The 19,215-nt window shown below is 35.3% G+C and overlaps 1 protein-coding gene across 2 annotated transcripts; it reads left to right on the top strand.

Moving 5' to 3' along the window:
* The first annotated feature begins 573 nt into the window (after nucleotides 1–573).
* Nucleotides 574–18,668, top strand: LOC104219520 (phospholipid--sterol O-acyltransferase). 2 transcript variants are annotated; one of them, XM_009770215.2, is made up of 16 exons: nucleotides 574–896; nucleotides 2,804–2,939; nucleotides 4,939–5,083; nucleotides 5,905–6,074; nucleotides 6,172–6,248; nucleotides 6,572–6,785; nucleotides 6,863–7,037; nucleotides 8,624–8,723; nucleotides 9,763–9,857; nucleotides 10,346–10,397; nucleotides 11,193–11,264; nucleotides 12,151–12,319; nucleotides 16,651–16,755; nucleotides 16,831–16,915; nucleotides 17,000–17,089; nucleotides 18,273–18,668. In XM_009770215.2, the coding sequence occupies exons 1-15, from the start codon at nucleotides 687–689 to the stop codon at nucleotides 17,079–17,081; spliced, it is 1,887 nt and encodes a 628-aa protein (XP_009768517.1). In that variant the 5' UTR covers nucleotides 574–686; the 3' UTR covers nucleotides 17,082–17,089; nucleotides 18,273–18,668. The 2 variants fall into 2 exon arrangements, 1 of the variants encoding a protein (XP_009768517.1); XR_709295.2 differs by lacking the exons at nucleotides 17,000–17,089; nucleotides 18,273–18,668 and having other exon boundaries at nucleotides 16,661–16,755.
* Nucleotides 18,669–19,215: the final 547 nt, after the last annotated feature.

The following is a 19,215-nucleotide window of genomic DNA, read 5'->3' as shown; positions in this document are numbered from 1 at the left end:
GGAGCTTAACCTTGTGATCATGTAACCATGGGACAAGATTAGATGTAGTTTTTGTTCTTGTTTTTTTTCCGGGGTAAAATTTTTCTGGACAACAGCTCAAAGCTGGTTTTAAAAGTCAAAAGACTGGTTGAAAAGGAAAAAAGAAAAGGTCAAACATGCATATATATATATATATATATATATATATATATATATATAATTACAGACTATTATTTATTCTAAATAGTCATTTGCAACTTACATGATTATATTTTTTATATCCGTGACTAATTGCACTAAAAATATTCTTAATACTTGAACAATGATTTTTTTTCTAACTGGTCAACCATTATCATTATAGTACAACTTTGTCAACAAATCATTTCGTTCAAAATACACACACATGATTATTATATAGAATATACAAGTTAGCAATTTTCGTGACTAATTTTTAAGACATTTAAAAAAATATTAAACTATAGAATTATACTAATGTATAATACTTCTAATATAATTTTAAATATGATTATTTTATTCAGAAAAATCAACTTTTGAATTCATTTTTAGATGCAAAGAAAAAGGCAACATTGAAAAGTTACCAACTCCCAACGGCAAAAGTCAGTCTCTGGCCCCAAACTTTCCAATTTTCCAGACACCTGTGGCTGTTGTTCATGTGAAAAAACGGAAAACAAATTCTCTTCTAAACAATGAGAGGAGGACACGTGTGCATCGTCGTCAGTTTCCTCCTCCTCCTAGCTGCCCTTAACGGGGAGTTCGCCGGCGATTACTCGAAGCTGTCGGGAATTATCATCCCAGGGTTCGCGTCCACCCAACTGAGAGCATGGTCAATATTGGACTGCCCTTATTCTCCTCTGGATTTCAATCCTCTCGATTTAGTCTGGCTCGACACCACCAAAGTAAGTAATCAATAATCAAAGTTCTAGACATTGTGTTGCTTTAATTGGTTGTGTGGAGATAATGATATTGTTCACTGTTTATTTATGCAAGCTTAGTATTTGAGTTTCACTTTGTAAAAAGTTTATAAGTACTCCGTACAATCGGAAGTTTCATGCATTAAGTAAAAGGATTTAAGTTTTACACACAGTGAGTGTAAAAAATTTCATACGATCAGTGTGATTTTTACCTGTTATAGGAGGTTACTTGCCATTTGTTGTAGGTTATCAATGCTTAGGTAATAACGTTACCTGCAATCACCTTTTTATGTGACCTGATAAGTTTTGTACTATCCGTGCATAGAACTTAAACTCAATAAAAATATTGATCAATGTACATTTAGTTAAGAACATAACACTGTAGAAGCAAATAATTCTTAGAGGTAATACCAATTAAATTGGGATTGATATTTAGGATGTGTTTGGTTATTTGGTATGAAGGAAAATGTTTCCTGAAAAAAAAAAAGAGTGGGTTTCTTTCTTATTTTTGGTTTTTGGTAAGTAAGAAGAAAATATTGTCACTAAAGTGTTTATATATAATCTAGCCAAATACTATGAGGGGGGGGTGGATAAGCATGGAATGTTGCTCATGGAACTTGTTTTCTTACTCCCATGGAAGTCATTTTCCTGATTTTTAAGGAACTTGTTTTCCTAGAGAAAATGTCTTTCCAAACCGAAACATTTTGACCAACCAAATGCAGGAAAATTGGAAAATATTTTCTACCAAACACACCCTTAGGGAACCTATTTCTTTTTAGAGTATTTGGAATAAAATTGACATGAATAATATGGAATGTATATAGAGGAATAGTCGACCACAAATAATTTGCGACGATGTGCAGTTGATTGATTGAGTGGAAGAAAGTCTGATATTGAACTGTGAGTTTTATCATACACTAAGCTAATTACCAGATTTTTCATATTGTAATGGTAAACTAATGATACTAACTTATGAAGTATTAATGGGGCAATTGGTATATAAGTGATGAGGACATGGATGTTGGTTCATGTCTTGTTCTGCTTCTTGTTTGAAATCTTTCCTCGTTCAGATCAATATTCAAGGTGTTCAATTACTTTCGATTTTGCTGGTGCACTACATTGAAAGATATGATCTTGGTTTTGTAATGTATTTGGGGAAATACCCTGTGCGGCAAATTACTAGATATTAGACCATGCATGAGATGTTGTTTCGATTGCAGTCATACAAAAGTACTCTCTGCTGTCAGGATCATGCTTTTGTGATACAAAAGCACTGATCTTTTAGTTTAACTTTTACCTAGAATCACATGGAATTAAGTTGTATCGAAAGACCTACAATTCCATGCAGACCTGGTGAAAAATAGGGCACAATACAAGAAAAAGATCTACATAGGTTATACCCATTAGTTGGTTGAGTTTAGTTATGTTATATTTACTTTAAGTCCGATGTTGCTAGGAGTCTTTTAGTCTTGTAAGAGATTTATGTGTCAGTAAAAAATATATAGAACTTATACTGTTAGAGAAACTTGTTTTCTTTTTGTGAAGATTTTATTGTTATTATTATTATTATTATTATTAGTATTAATATTTTTATCATGGGGGTGGTGTTCGGGCTTGCTTACACGCACCCCGATTATTTCACCGGGTACCTGCTTCCTTTCACCAGCGCATGTACCAGGTGACTTTGCCCACCAAGGTTTAGGCAGATGGGAAGAAATCACCTAGTGCTTTGCCTTCATTGGGTTTGTCAAGACTTTATTTTATATAATATTGGACCGAAATGAGCCTAAATGGAGCAGCATAACAGTAATGATTCAAATAGCTTGATCCCTACTTGCTTGGGCTTGAGACGTAGTTGTTGTTTATAAGTTAACAGTTTATCTTTCTTACAGCTTCTTTCTGCTGTGAATTGCTGGCTGAAGTGCATGATGTTAGATCCTTACAATCAAACAGATCACCGGGAATGCAAGTCTCGACCTGATAGTGGCCTTTCTGCTATCACGGAGCTTGATCCGGGATACATTACAGGTGATCTTGTTTTGTTCTCCGTGCAATTCCTTTGGACTTCTAGTAAAATGGAATAAGAATTCAATATGATAGCCCCCATTAGCCAGGACATGAAACTGAACCGACGTTCACTGGTAATATCTTAAGTTGCCTCTTTTTAATCCACATGTAGCTAGGTGCACAGCAGGTTGGGCGCTTTGCCTCTGCTAGGCAGCGGTTCATTGGATTTACTAATTAGCAAGCGCTAAAGCGTGTGATTCAGCAAAAGTTTCTTTTTTTCAATAATTTTGAGAACTTAGGTGAGCGTGGTTCTGTCGCAATAAGAGCGACACTAAACAACAAAATATTTAGCAAATCAACCTAAGAAAACATTAACCTGAGAAATAGTGATAGAAACTATTAGAAATACAGTAGTTAATAGATTTGAATTAGGAACTTAAAAGTTGCATTTTGCATCTAATGAAACAAATTTATTGGTTCTTGAACTTGGACTAACATTCTTTTTTTACTTTGCTTATCAAAACGAAAAAAGATTAGCATTGTTTTTACTTCATTTGTTTTGCTTAATCGCAGTTGTTTCATTTCCTTTATCCATATTAGTTTTGCTGTGTTTTATGTGAGTGTATATATACCTTTTTCTTCATTTGTGCCTTCACTAATGCGCCCTTTAACTATGCTTTAGCTTAGCTTCCAATTAGACCTTGGCTTTATACGTTTTTTTTTGCCTTCGAGAACAGTGGTCTGTGTGGTCTGGTTTGAGCCAATTTTTACCTATGAAAAAACCAAACCAACTAGGTCTATTCAGGTTCCGGTCTTAGTGGTTCTGTGGTTTTTTTCTTTCTCTCCAAAATTTGGCTTTTTTATCAGTAAAAAAAAATATAATTCTGCCTTTTGATTTTCTGCATGTTTTGATTGAACATGGTTGTTGCACAAGTGGGACTTAACTAGGATCTGGTATAACAGCATATGCAGGGTTAGTCAAGTCTTTGCAGCAACCATTCTCAACTAATCTTGTGGTTGTAAAAGAATTAAACCAAAAATGGGCAAAGCCACAAACCCAAAGGAGGAAAGGAAGAAAATATTACTGAAAAAATATATATAATTTTAAATATCTGTAAAACAAATATGCTTACTTTTATAAACTTACAAAGTGATATATACAGACCCCACTTGTGGGACTATACTGGGTTTGTTGTACAAAGTGATATATACATTGTTGGTTCTGTCCAATTAGCTTCTTTTTTCGTTTAATACTAAATCAAACTCAATATAATCATTCTTTTTCTAAGTGAACACCAAATAATACCAAATTTAGAAACAAAATTAGTTTATCAACTCAGCTTGAGTTGTTTCTCACTTTGGTACAACTTAATAAGTTAGAACAGTGTTTTGTCATGTTTGGAAGCGGAAGATGCTTTTACACACTAATGGCAACTTTATATGTATTTGTTTTACCGAGCCTTCACATTATGTGATGGGGTTTTGCCTGCAACAGCCTTTCGGCGAGGCATTCAAATATGAGTTGTTCTTTTTGAAGTGTCCATATAAGTTCACGATTCTTGAAGTTGCTCTGGCTTAAATGTTTGTTATGACCACTTTTTTTTCCAAAAGAAGATTTGGCTCCTTCTTTGTTATTATCTTTCTCCTTCTTCTTCTACATTTTCTGAGTTCACATTTTTTAACTTTATTCTACTTGGTTGAACTAATGAGACATGGAACTGAACGGGCAAAAACTTCTAAATTTATGACTTAAAAACCATTTTCCTTAGTGTGAGACTGATGAACTTCTGCCTGCTGCCCTTTTTCTTGGATTGTCAAGACCAATTAGTAGGGATTCTATGGTTATATTATTTTAAAGGACTATTTATATATGAATATGAAATTACAAAAAGGACAATAACAGAGAGTGGTCAGTGAAGGACCATTTGTCATAGATATCTTTGCTACTCTAAGGGATTTAAGTGATGATTCTGCTATTTGTTTTGGTTCTCTAATTGATCCAAACCACATTCCTCTTCAGGTCCTCTGTCATCAGTGTGGAAAGAATGGGTTAAGTGGTGCATTGAATTTGGTATCGAGGCTAATGCAATCATTGCAGTTCCATATGACTGGAGATTGTCTCCATCAAAGCTTGAGGAGCGAGATCTTTACTTTCACAAACTAAAGTTTGTATTTTCAGGATACCATTTATGCCTTGAATTTAGATATATGTGTTTATTATCTCACTAAACGATTCTTTCCTAAGTTCAAATGACAAATTGATTGGTAGAGAAGTGTAAACCTTTCCAATTCCTTTTTCCCAGTGGAAAGTAGAATTGTCCATTTCTTTCATCTATTTTGTTTCAGAATTTGTAGTAGTGAGCAAGATATTTACTTTATACAATGGTTGAAGATCTGGGTTGAACCCAAGGCAATGTTTTTTTTCTTCCTCTTTGGCCTGGGGAAGATTTTCCTGCAACAAATATTTAAGAATATATTACCATGGAAAACTTAGCGACTTTACAGTTTTTCTTCCTGCCTTTTTTCTCATAAAATGTTCAATCCTCCAATAGTATGGGTGGAGGGTTTTTTTTCTGTTTTTTATGCTAGAGATCTTTCTTAGTACATCATTGAGTGATTTTTTTTTTTTTTTTTTTTGCACAAATAGTGCCCGATGTGATTGTTTGCACAAAATATGAGTTCATTTTTACACATAAAACTCATCTTTTACCACCAGGCATGGTGGGATGGTCTGTTCAGGAAATAACTTTGACAATTCCAGACACATTGTGTCAGAAATACCTCTGTTACCTTTTAACGACTTGTTTTTGCATCTCCCTTTCCTGCTTCCCCTTTCCCCTCCCCGTACTTCGCATAAATCTTTTAAACCTTCTGCTTTGCTGATTTTATTGTTCTGCTCTTTTGAGTGTTAGAGCATTTCTTTTGTAATTTTTCTGGTAAATGTCTTTTATATGGTGGGTTTTTATCTCTTTTTCCTTTCTGGCAGGCTAACTTTTGAAACTGCTCTTAAACTTCGTGGTGGGCCTTCAATAGTTTTCGCTCATTCATTAGGTAACAATGTCTTTAGATACTTCTTGGAGTGGTTGAAATTAGAGATTGCTCCAAAAGAGTATTTGCGATGGCTAGACGATCACATTCATGCCTATTTTGCTGTTGGTATGTCTTACTAACCTAAATACTATTTGATTCCAGTCTTATCTCAGAAATTAGGGAAAGCTACTTATCTGGAATTGCTGCTTTCTTGTGGTTTCAGGAGCTCCTCTTCTTGGTGCTATTGAGACAGTCAAAGCAACATTATCGGGGGCTACATTTGGTCTTCCTGTTTCTGAGGTTTTTATTTTTTATTTTTATTAAATTCAACTTAAGTTCTAATGCGGTAGGCTACCTTTATCTATGTTTAGGACCTTTAGGTTGTGTAGTTCAGACATAGAAATTCTAGGTTGCGCAGGGCACACTCCTTAGAGAGCTTTAGAGACTACTTTTTTTCATTAAAGAAATGTGAATTTGAGAATTTTTTGTTCTAAAGCTCTTGTATTTGTTTCAAAAGTTAGGGAATTTAATAAAAGTTGTAAATCTGGACATTCTTATTAATTCGTACAATATTAGATATTATATCTGCATTGATATGACATGTATGTTTTCCAAGTTATCAGGGGACAGCTCGCCTGATGTTCAATACTTTTGGATCTTCTATGTGGATGTTGCCATTTTCAAAATATTGTACAACAGATAATGTGTACAGGAGGCATTTCTCTGGCGGAGACCGGAAAAACCATCACGCCTACCATTGCGATGAGCATGAGCGTCAATCAAACTATTCTGGCTGGCCAACAAACATAATCAATATTGAAGTTCCTTCAATTCGAGGTATTACCAAAAGGCCAACGAGCATGTTGTGTCTTTAGCATAACTTGTGCTAATGGGCTTTTAATATGTCTTAGCAGGGGATAAAGCTTATCCATCATTCGTAGAAATTGCCCAAGCTAACTTGTCTGGAATGGAATGTGGATTTCCAACGCAATTGTCTTTTTCTGCTCGCGAAGTCTCTGATGGGACCTTTTTCAAAGCCATAAAGGATTATGATCCTGATAGCGAAAGGCTCTTGTACCTTTTACAAAAGTGAGTACAACAGCAAATCCTTTTACGTCCATGCAACATTTTCAGATAATGCAATAAGAAGATAGTATCCTTGATGTTTTCAATGTAACATATCCAATAAATTCAAGATATAGTTGAGCTTGTTGAAGGAAATGAATTTTCTGTACCTTCCATGAAAGTGCTGATCTTATTTTATTTCCTTTTGTATTTCCAGAGGTCGGAACATATGAAAAAATATATTTTCTCCCTTGACTTCTCCATGGATGATCAAGGTGTTGCAATGCTCACAAAAACTAGCATGTTTTGCTACTTTGTTTTGCTTGTGTTACTTTCATTGTCCCAAAAAGAATGATATGATTCTATTAACAAAGGCAACTTGGACATTGTCCTCTTAAAAATTGACATGATTCAACTAACAAAGGGAAATCGAACATATTCCTTGTCTGATTTCAGAGATGTAATCTCTATTTTAAAACTAGAGTTATTTTATTTAAAAACTAAGTAAATGTAGCACTGTCTAGATATCAAAATAAAGCTGTAATAATACTCCCTTCATCTTGTTTTGTTTGACGTACTTCCGACTTAGTCTGTCTTAAAAGGGCTCATTTTGAGAAGCGGTTAGGTTCAAAACATTGAAGTCAAACTAACCTTTAAAAATACTATTTCTAATGTTATACTCTATATTTTAAATTTGATCTCATATGTTTAAACTATGCGAATTATTATCTTAACACATTGTAATATATAGAAGGTCCAATTACACTGAACTTCCTCTCCTTTTGCCATTATTCAGAGGACATCCCCTCTAGCTTGGCAAAATTACACTTGCCTTTCCTGTTAGACTTATGAACTAACAATGATAAGTTATAAAAAGGTGGTTATGTTAGTTTACTTCCTTGCCATTAGAATCCTGTACTTTTAGATAGAGTATGGCAAAAGGGCAGCCCGGTGCACGAAGCATCCCGCGTGAACGCAGGGTATAAGAGATCAAATAAAGACACCTAATTTATAATTGAATTACTTAACTACCGTTTTAACCTAAACACTCTCGATGGTGATAGAGTATCTACTTTGCCACATTGAATTATTGGGACAATATTTACATTTAAAAGTTTTTATTTGTGATAGATCATTGAATACTGATGTTTTAATTTATTATTTCGTTGTTACTCTTTATTTCAAAACTGCCATTAACCACTTATGTAGGTTGCTGTGCGTCCATTTCGGCAAGAAATTGTATTGAGAAAATTAAAAATAATTCAAGATGATAGATGAATTAAAATGAGCAAAATTTGATTAACTAAAACTTTGAAATGCAAAATTTGGAGAGCAGTTCAATTTATTAAAAAAAAAAATAGAAAATTTAATCTTGGAGCTAGGCAGAGTTTTGTGCATATGGACTCACTAAGTAAGTAAAACTTGGTGAAAGATTAAGTTGTCTTTATATAAAAGAATGTTTTATGGTGGAAGTAATTTAAGCTAGCTTAATACTTATCCTTTTTTTTCTTTTTGTTTCTCCATGAGTTATTGGCTATTGGCTTAATTGTTCTTTGGTTCTATGCCAGTTATCTCTAGCTATACCATGTTCTGACATCTAAAGAATTCAGGTCTTACCATGCCGATCCGATTTTAAATCCTCTAACACCTTGGGAAAGACCACCTCTCAAGAACATATTCTGCATTTATGGCATAGATTCGAAGACTGAGGTATTCTTCTCTTCTCAAGGGTCAATTTCTTGCTCTAGCCAGTTTAGAAATTCATTATGATTGTTGTGCATATGTGTTTTAACATAGATGATTTGGCTGTAGGCACATGCTGTTATTGAACTCAATATTACTTGTTTTACACTAATTAATCGGCATACACACTAAATCAACTTTCTTGTGCTCGTTTATCAGCTAGTTCATCATGTTCTTGTATTAATTTCTGAACTTCTTCAAAACCCAAAAGTGAAAACTAGTGCGCTAGGTGACTGTTCATCTGAAGCTGACAGGACAGCTAGAACGCCTCGAATCAGTCTTCAAACTTTGCATATTAAATTACTCAGAGATGGGATGGTACTAACCATTGATGTAACTTACCGATCAGCATGAAGGTTGTAAGTTATGTCTGCTGTTGATCAACCTAGGCCTGTCTATTATAATTCTTTGTCTGTATTGCTTTCACATGACAATTTTGTGATGGAAGTATCTGTTCTAATCGCTAATTCTTTTAAGCATTCAGTTGAAAGTTCCAACTTGAAATCTTTTACGAGGCCTCTTTTGATCTGTGGTTTAAGAAATCAGAACCAGAAAGTCCATGTGTTTTTACAACCATTTCATGTTAGCTGTGATTGAGCAACATTTGCTATAATGCTTGATTTCTTAAAGATTTTGGTTGTCGTTTTCCTTTTCATTTTTCTTATTCTAAAGGAAAAGCTTGTTTACCATATCCATCAGTTGATTGCGGCAGAAAAATAAAGAAAAGCAAGAAAAAGATGACAATTGAAGAAATAGTAGTATGAAAAAAGAAAAGGAAAATAAACAAGCAGGTTATAGTGTTCTCCCTAGTTGGCTGTATTTCTCAATGCACCAACCTCTGTCTACCACTAGTACCCCCACCCTGTAAAAATGATTTAATGACATAAGTCTTCTATCCGCATTACATTACATGCCTCTATATGATTATATTCCCCTCTTCTAGTTATGTTCTTCATTTAGTATGTGATCCTGAATATTTTTCTGCTTTCTTCATGTTGAATAACAGGTTGGTTACTATTTTGCACCCAGTGGGAAGCCTTATCCTGATAATTGGATTATAACAGATGTGATATATGAAATTGAAGGATCTCTGTATTCACGGTAACTTGTGTTCTGCATCTTGATAACATATTCTGGAAAGCTCTCTCCGAACAGCACATCTGAACATGACATTTTTCACTTATTATTGTTGCTCTTACTTCATTATCTTCTTTTCCTCATCCATGCCACCCGGATCCTCTACAACTTCATTAAGACATAAAGTTGTAAGGGTTGGAAAAAAAAAACGAAACAAGATTAAGTTGTTTGACTTTTTTTGTGAAAGTATATAATTTTGAGTCTTTGCATGGAGGACATTATCCTTCTTTTAAAATTCCTAAGCTTCAATTTTTAATCCTAAGTATTAATTTGCATAGCAGACAACATGGAGTAGGATACTGACCATGTGCGTGATACTAAATCAACCATTCTTCCTATAGAATATGTTAACTTGTCTTCCTCTTCTTATTCCTCTTAAACCTCGTTGAAGTTGGATACTGACTATTTGAACATTTGGATCTCTCTCAGTATCTCAAATTTCCTCCTTTTAGGTCAGGGAATCTGGTTGAAGGAAACCCAGGTGCAACAAGTGGGGATGAGACGGTATGATGAAGGATTAATCAGGCATATTTAAGTATATAAATTTTTGTAATTTATTGAAATGACCTCCCTACTGAAATTTAAAATGTCGTTAGAGAGCTCTCTTTGAAAAAGAATTTCCACGTGCTTGGCTCAGCAAAAAGAATCAAGTCCATATGTGAGGAGGGCATGTTAAAGACATACTTAAGTAAATAAAAGTGTGCTCTCTAAAAAAACTCAAGCTTTTTGATGAGTTGATCAAACAATTCAACAATGGGCAACGATTATTTTGACAATCGGACTAACTAATGCTTTTAAGCTCATCATTTTAGTACCCAATTTAAGTACTTACTGTAAAACAGTACTAATTCATAGGAAATTCAACGAAATTCAAATTTTAGTAATATAACTATATAAGTAATTGTGTGTTGGTGGGAGGTAGCATATGCCAAATGCACGAGCTGGTCCAGGTACACCATTATTGGAAAAAAAGTAGCTAATATTATTAAAGTCAATGGCTGCACATTGAAATGTTATTTCATCGGTTCTTTCCACTACTGAATAAATTTACTTAAAATGTTGGATTGGTTATGATATAGAATCTTTAAAATGAACTTTAGGTAATTATAATCTTAAGATATGAAATAAAGTCATTATGTTTAACAAGGAGTAAGGTTTATATTAGAATAAGCTGCAAAAATCTGACAGGGGAAGTAGTATTATTTTTAAATTCGATTGGTCCATTTGATTACGGTCTCATATCTATGACTATGAGTACGAGAAAGGGATTCTTTTTTATTAATTGAAGCAGATTCGCAGGTGCCATACCATTCTCTCTCCTGGTGCAAGAATTGGCTGGGGCCAAAAGTGAACATAACAAGGACACCACAGGTATTCAGAAGCTCTGTTATAGATATAGATATCTAAGATACCGTTGTTCCCCTCAGATCAGTTCTCTTTTATGATTTGAAAGTGCAAATTAATATTCTTTTGAAATTCGTAAAGATCATCTGCCTTCCTTTTTGGTATGTGATATTTTGTTTGATCTTAATCTCAGTCAAGTGGGGAAACCGCAACCAATATTACCACCTTTACTAGTAATTATGGGGAAGACATCTAACCATATTGAGCATATGAAAATAGCTCCAACTCCATCTCACCACCCCACATAGACACATTGGAAGAGCTGCCTAAAAGACTATGATAGATCTGACTATTGTTAGTAATTTCTCAGATACTTGAAAGTTTGATGCAACACATTTTAAAGATCCTCACATTTTCCTACAAAACGATCCCCTAGCTTTTGTCACTCAGTGTGTCGGCCCAGTTGCACTACCTTTGAGTGCGGTTTGAATTACACCCAATTTTTCTGATTCGGCGGTTCGTCTGCTCTCAGGTTGAGCAGTCAGTGTCAGAGAAGGGCAATGCGGTCCCGATTGAATTATTTGGCCCTCGATCTGAATGAATCAACCTTTCCACAGAGGTAAATCTTTGCCTGCTGCTAGGCAAAGATTTACACCTCCGTGGAAAGGATGATTCATTCGGATCGAAGGTCCAAATAACCAAGCTATGCAATATTTATTTCAGTAGATCCCTTTCACCTAATTGGCTTCTTCTGGAGAACATAATATATTCATGAAGATGTAGTCACATGACCTCATACTTTTCCAGTTTTCTGCTAAAACTCTACTGCTTGCTTGTGAATCATTTTAGCTTTTATATTGGTACTCACTGGCAACTGCAGCTCTATCTTACTCTCTGTCTTTGACAACATCAGTCAGAGCATGATGGCTCAGATGTACAAGTGCATCGAAATATAGAGCACCAACATGGAGAAGATATCATTCCCAATATGACAAGGTTACCTACGGTGAAGTACATAACCTATTATGAGGATTCTGAAAGTTTTCCAGGAAAGAGAACAGCAGTTTGGGAGCTTGATAAAGGTATCTGAAGTATCTCAATTTCTTATTCTTGTTTAAAGTTTTCTAAATGAATTTCTTGGTTATTTAAGTAGAATGCTGTCTTTCCCTCTCGCACTTCTTTCTGTTGGCTAGAATGTATCTTCTTTCCTCTGGTTCACCATTCGCTTTCCTATGTCTCATTTGTGGCTGTCCTTTACTTGTTTAATACCCAAAAAGCTGTGGAATGCAGTAATTTCTTTCGTCTTCTGTGATATGGCATTTCTCACCCAATATGTGTTTACTTTCCTCTCTGTATTCCTAATTTTTATTAGCTCTATCTACTATGACTTGTACAAACTCTCAGCATCTCATTCTTGTGAAGAGATAATTACTCGATTCCAGTCAGTAGCTTGTGATGACTGTAAAGTAAAATCTAGATAACTCTCCAAACTTTTGTTGTATTTTTAATGTTTAAAGCTATTTTGCTGGGACTCTCCAAAAATATCGCCGAGTGCGTGTCGGATCCTTCAAAAGTAATGTATTTTTGGAGGATCCGAGATGGGTATGGCAGCATCTAGAGTCCGTGCAACATTGGTTTAAAGACATTAATTTTCTTTTTTGATAAGGAAAGAGGAGCAATGCAAAAGACATAATTTCCTTTTACATAGAAACACATACATTATGTATACACAGATACATCCTGGGTAAGGGGTTAGGCAATTCATAGTTGTAGTTATTTGGCTTTTTGGTAATATTGTTTATAGTTGAGTGATTACGTCCACAACACGCCTCGATAAGAGATATGATACGGTCATATGTAATATTATTTACCCAATTATTTTGTCGGGGCTGAATCCTATAGAGAACAATATAAGGGCGATCAAGAAAGTGAGGTATTGTCACTAATTTGGTTAAGCCAAACACTTTGACTTTATAAATGTTGATATGAACTAAAACCTAAGAAAGATAAAAATCTAAACTAGAAAGCGAATAAAGTGATCAATGGCATCCTCACAAGCAAGGAAAACAAAGAAATATAGAAAATAGGAAATTCATTGATATCGAGTATATTCCAATGTATTTAATTAACTCCTACTAATTAATCATAGGTCTAAGTCATTAGCATTTGAATTTATTACCCACTAGCGTTTCTCAGCAACTAGTGAGTCTAACCTGGTTGATTATCCCTAACCTAACCAGGTTCCGTTAAGAACCTTCCAATTTTAGGCTACAAGCGCGAAGGATTTTCCTTGACCTCAATCACTAGACTAGGACTAATCGATCCCTCAATTAACCTAGAATCCCGTCAATCAATCTAAGCCCAAACCTAATTCCCTTTGAATCAAGTCAATAGGGGATGTCCTAGGGGTAGCTACTCCTTTGAAAAATCAATACAATGCAAGATTAATTGAATAAACACAAGACCATTTCATAAATAGTAGAATTGTCATTTAATACAAAAGCAACAAGTTATAAATCAAAACCCTAATATTGAAATATATATATATATATATATATATATAGTAGGAAGCCCTTAAGCCCAAAGTTAAAAGACCAAAATAGCCATTAAAAGTTGAATGACCAAAATAGCCTTTCAATCAAATATTCCTCCTACAATGTTTTCGTACAAAAATGTAATTATACATTCTATAACAACAACAACAACCCAGTAAAATCCCACTAGTGGGGTCTGGGGAGGGTAGTGTGTACGCAGACCTTACCCCTACCCCGAAGGAGCCGGGAGTAGAGAGGCTGTTTGTGAAAGACCCTCGGCTCAAGATAAATAAAAAGACAAAAAGGAGACAATATTAGTTTCATTACAGAGATCATAGGAAAAATAGGAACATAAAAAGCAGAAGAAAAGTGCAAAGCAAAAACGATGGCTAGTAAATAGGTCCTGCACCGAAAAGAGAAAATAGTAAGACACGACATTGCCACTAGCTATCTTAGACAAAAACCTTACCAGACTATGCTCACAAAGGTACAAAGTAAGACAAGACTCAACTACCTTCTAGCCTACAACCGTAATACTCGACCTCCACAACTTCCTATCAAGTGTCATGTCCTCGGAAATCTGAAGCCTCGCCATATCCTGCCTGATCACCTCTCCCCAATACTTCTTAGACTGATCTCTACCTCTTCTCGTGCCCTCCACAACCAGCCGCTCACACCTCCTTACTCTATTAGATCTAAATATTATGGACTACTAATATATAATTTTTTAATAAAATATTACATTATTCCTCCATTATTGCAAAAAACGTAAATAAGCATTGTTGTTTAGGAATTTTAAAAGTTGCCTTGTAATATGTAAGACAACTTATTATTATTCATCTTCAAAAATGCAAATAAGAAAAACTGTCTTGGATTTTTAAAAGTTGTGTTGCAATATTTAAGACAACTTATTATTGTCCAATGTCCACGTACAAAAACGTAAATCAGTGAAACTGTCTTGGAATTTAAAAGTTGGCATGCAATATTTAAGACAACTTCATATTGTTCATGTATATAATTTTCACATCTTTTCCAAGATTTACTATCTGATTTTTCAAATTTTCAATACATTGTCACGTATTCCAGAGCAAACTTCTAATAATTCTCATATTTGATCTTTTGGTTGTTTCTGAAGACTTTTGATACTTATAAATACTGTCATTTCAAAACCATTTTGAGAAGCATGCATCTTCATTATGGTAAAGTCATGCGGTTGGATAGCTAGCTTTTCTGATGGATCGATCTCGTGCAAAGAATTAACATACTACAGTTTTATTTCAAAAAGTCTTGCAGCTGCTACATTATAAATTTCTGCATTTTCGTTAGGGCTTGTCGTGCCATTAATGGCAGCTAGCTGCATTTAAAAGGGACAATGACGTGAAATTAGCTATGGTGGCCACTATGTTAAGCTTCGCCTTGGTGGTTATTAGGGACATCGGATTAATGTTGGTTAAGAGCTCCGCAATAAAATTTTCCTCTAGGGTGCTGGTTGGAGGTCGAATGGAAATGGCCATTACATTAGGATTAACCAAGTTGATAAATTTTGCTGGCTTCAAATGTGATTCTTGATAGACTAAGCATTTCATTTTTAATTGTTTTATTTTATTTTCATCATCTTTACGCCTTTTGGTTTTTATCTTATAACGCAAATATAATTTGTAAGAATATTTATGCGATCTTTTAAAATTTTTGTACTCATCACTACACCATAAAAATAAAAATAAAACCATACGAAACAAGGAGTTAAAGATTGGAATTAAAAAGGTAAGAAATGCTCAATGAAGTTCGTCCAAATCTTCACTCCCAATGGTGTTGATGTTAATTCCAGCTTGGAAAATAGCCGAGACGTCTATTATTTCTCCTAAGTCTTGCTTTTATAGTTCCACAATTTTTCCCAAGTCCAATGGCAAAAACAGCCTTCATTTCTAAGTTTCTGCCCAGTTTTTGCATCTCTAGCCAGTTCTTACGCTTCTGGCCAGTTTTCAGTCCATTCAGCCACTTCCAAATATGGCCAGAATTGTTTCCTTTTCTTCAAATTGGCTTCTTTTGACTTGTTTTCTCTCCAAATCTGTTCTCCAACGTATAAACCTGAAATATACAATAAAACCACAATGAATGCACTAATTTTCTCCATTAACAAAATAAAGACTCAGGTAAAAAGCATATATAAGTTGGTAAAGTACCAACTGTTTACCAACTTATAATTGAACAGACAGGTATTTGAGGGGGATAGGTTGGTGCACCAATGAAATTCCAGTTTGTACAGAAGATTGGATGTCGTTCATAGATAATCTTGTTATGCTGTAGATTCTCTACTTTTTTGTGTATCTTATCAAAACAAAAAAAAGAAAAAAGAAAAAGGGTAAGAAAGAAGAACAGATAGGTGTTTGAATATCTTTTCTATGTTCTAATGCATGTCCCAGCATCATTCTAATAGTTAAACTTTGCAGAAGATCTAAATTTTCTTCTTGGATAATTATTCTTTGGGGAGAAAACTTATATCTTAGTTCAGAAAATAGACATTGGAATTTCCAGCTTACCTGAGTAGCATGTTTTGAGAGCTTGTCCAATTCCATAGACTAAAATTACTTTTCTTGGTTCCTTCATCGGTTTACGACGGTCGTAAGCGTTTGACACGGGACAGATTTAAGACATGGTACATCGTTTTATACCTCAAACCAATCTTGCATATGATGCATGATTAAAGATCTTGTCAAATGTTCAGTTTCCATATGATGCAAGATTAAAGATCTTGTCTAACTGCATTGAATGAATTCGGTAATGTTGGATTGTTCTAGTTGTAAGATATTGAATCCACCTTAGACATTTTGCACCTCATGCAAATCGTCGATCTGATGACTGTAAATTTTCTTGGGTAGCAAATCACAGGAACATTGTCAGATCTCCGGTTTTGATGCGGGAGCTGTGGCTTGAGATGTGGCATGATATTCATCCGGATAAAAAGTCTAACTTTGTTACAAAAGGTGGGTCTGTTTCCTCATTAACTTCTTCTATGAAAGTTTAGTTTTTATTGACATTGTAAGCATTGCAACAAAAAGCAAAGCGTGGGCCTCTGAGGGATGAGGACTGCTATTGGGATTATGGAAAAGCCCGATGCGCATGGCCTGAACATTGTGAATACAGGTAACAGTGTTTCAATTGAATAGTGCAAAATAATATTCCCCTTCACTGTATTTAGGCCAGCTTTCTCCGGTTACGATGATGCAGATATTTATTCGGGGATGTTCACCTGGGGCAGAGTTGCAGATTGAAGAATTCTACATATGATCTCCTGTCGCACTATGTATGATTTTAAAGGTATGCCGTTCTTTTTTGTTAAAAGGGATAAGGAATATTCAACAGCTAAATTATCCTAAGGAAGCGTAAAATGACAACCAAAATATGTGACAACAAGATCGAGATTTGCTAAAATGTACTTTGTGCTTCAATGCAAGGGATGTTGATTTGTCCCCCATTTAATGTCGTGACTTAGGAAGTACTTTTATATACCTCACTGCTTGAGGAATAGCCAGCTTTTTTCTTGATGTAACAGCCCAGCCCGCTAGTGATATTGTCCGCTCTGGGCCTAGGCCTCCACGGGTTTAAAACGCGTCACTATGATCTAAGGCTTGTTAACTTATATACCCAACATCGCTCTTGTGTTTTGTCGATGTGGGACTCTGTCTAAAGCCTGGGGTGTTACATACACCCCCTCTTATGGACTCAGCGTCCTCTCTGAGGTTTGCCCCACCGCATGGGATTTGCCTAGACTCAGCACTGAGGTTTGCCCCGCCTAACCGAGATTTGCCTAAACTCAGTTGAACTCTGACCCACCATCGGCATGGCTGACACAAGAGTGGCTCTGATACCATTTGTAACAGCCCAGCCCGCTAGTGATATTGTCCGCTCTGGGCCTAGGTCCTCACGGGTTTAAAACGCGTCACTAGGGTCTAAGGCTTGTTAACTTATATACCCAGCATCCCTCTTGTGTTTTGTCAATGTGGGACTCTGTCTAAAGCCTGGGGTGTTACACTTGAAGGGTGCAGAATAATGATGGTCTTATTATTTTCTAATGTATGATTTTTGTGATGTTCTTGGTACTTTGAATTCTTTAGTCGTAGGGGGCAAAAGCTGGGAACTTTTAAGTGATGGTTCTGTGCTTTCCCTCTAGTAGTCGTGTCCGATGGTCCTGACTATCTTTCTGAGAGATGAAAAAAGTTCGGATTAGCAGCCGTAGAATTGGGTTTTCCTCCAAAATAGGAGCTTCCCGATTTCAAGAACCTAAAAACAAGGGGGACTATTAATGGTCAAAAGATATTGAGCTGAAACTAGAAAACTCCCCAGAAATAATACAAAGTCTGCAAAAAGGAGTCAAGTATCTTCACTACTGAGTATGAGTTGGAAGACCAACTTCCCTAGTACTGTGCTAATTCATCACCAATGACAATCTTTTTGCCAGAAGAATTTTGTTTTAAGGGATAAGTTTTCATGTGGTTTGCAGAAAGCAGATGTACATTCCACAAATATTAGAAGAACAAGGCCTAACGATTCAGAGAGCAAAGACTGGATGTTCGTCTGGACTGCATCGCATCCAACTTTGTGTATCTTTAACTTGGAGAGTTTCTGGATCACCTGTACATCCAAATGGAAGAAAATTTGTAGAGTATCAGATGTAGCACCATAACATGTTCCACATTAGAGTGTAATTACAACGAAGAGTCAAATAGCTCTATTCATTTTTAGGAAGACTATGATCATTTATATGCATTGGTGTTTTGAGTGCCAACAGTTGATCACACGTCTGAAAATGTAACCCATATATTGAGACTCCATTAGTTATTTAGTTTTGACTATTTAGATAATGGAATTACACAATCCAAGACTTTGCATGGATGAACTATTTGGGTTCAAGCACGAGAACTGAATGTCTTTTTTCGCCATTCTTGCCTCTGTAATCTGTCATCAACAACAGAAAATCGGTAAAGTGATGCAGAATACAACCACGTGCCAATATTGGGGCCATAAAGGACTGTCTTGTTGAATACATTTCTATACACCCTTTTTTGTATGATGTGATAACTTGAAAAGAATCAACTGTTTGAATAAAACTACGGTCATGCATGAGAATTTCTGCTTTTGCAAAGGTTGCATCCTTGATCTTGAAGTAATCTGAATTCCAAAAGTAGGTTTTCACATTCCCTCAAAGTTGATCTTGATGTGATCTGAAGAAGTTTTTACACGATTATGATAAATGCGTTTCAATTTTTTCTCTTCTAATTAAGCAATGCAATATAATATCGTCATGTTCATCCTCATTTACATCCTATAGAAAAGAATTTATATGGTCTGAATTTCACTTTTAGGAAGGTAACATCTTATTAAACATCAGCACAAAAGCTGTGTTGGTAGCCATATTTGCAGATTCCAGAAAAGCTAAAGTATTT

The sequence above is a fragment of the Nicotiana sylvestris genome, chromosome 9, assembly GCF_000393655.2.
Source record: "Nicotiana sylvestris chromosome 9, ASM39365v2, whole genome shotgun sequence".
In the NCBI taxonomy this organism is placed as follows: Eukaryota; Viridiplantae; Streptophyta; class Magnoliopsida; order Solanales; family Solanaceae; genus Nicotiana; species Nicotiana sylvestris.
The sequence above is the reverse complement of the archived record's forward strand: the minus strand, read 5'-3'. Positions and strand labels throughout refer to the sequence as shown.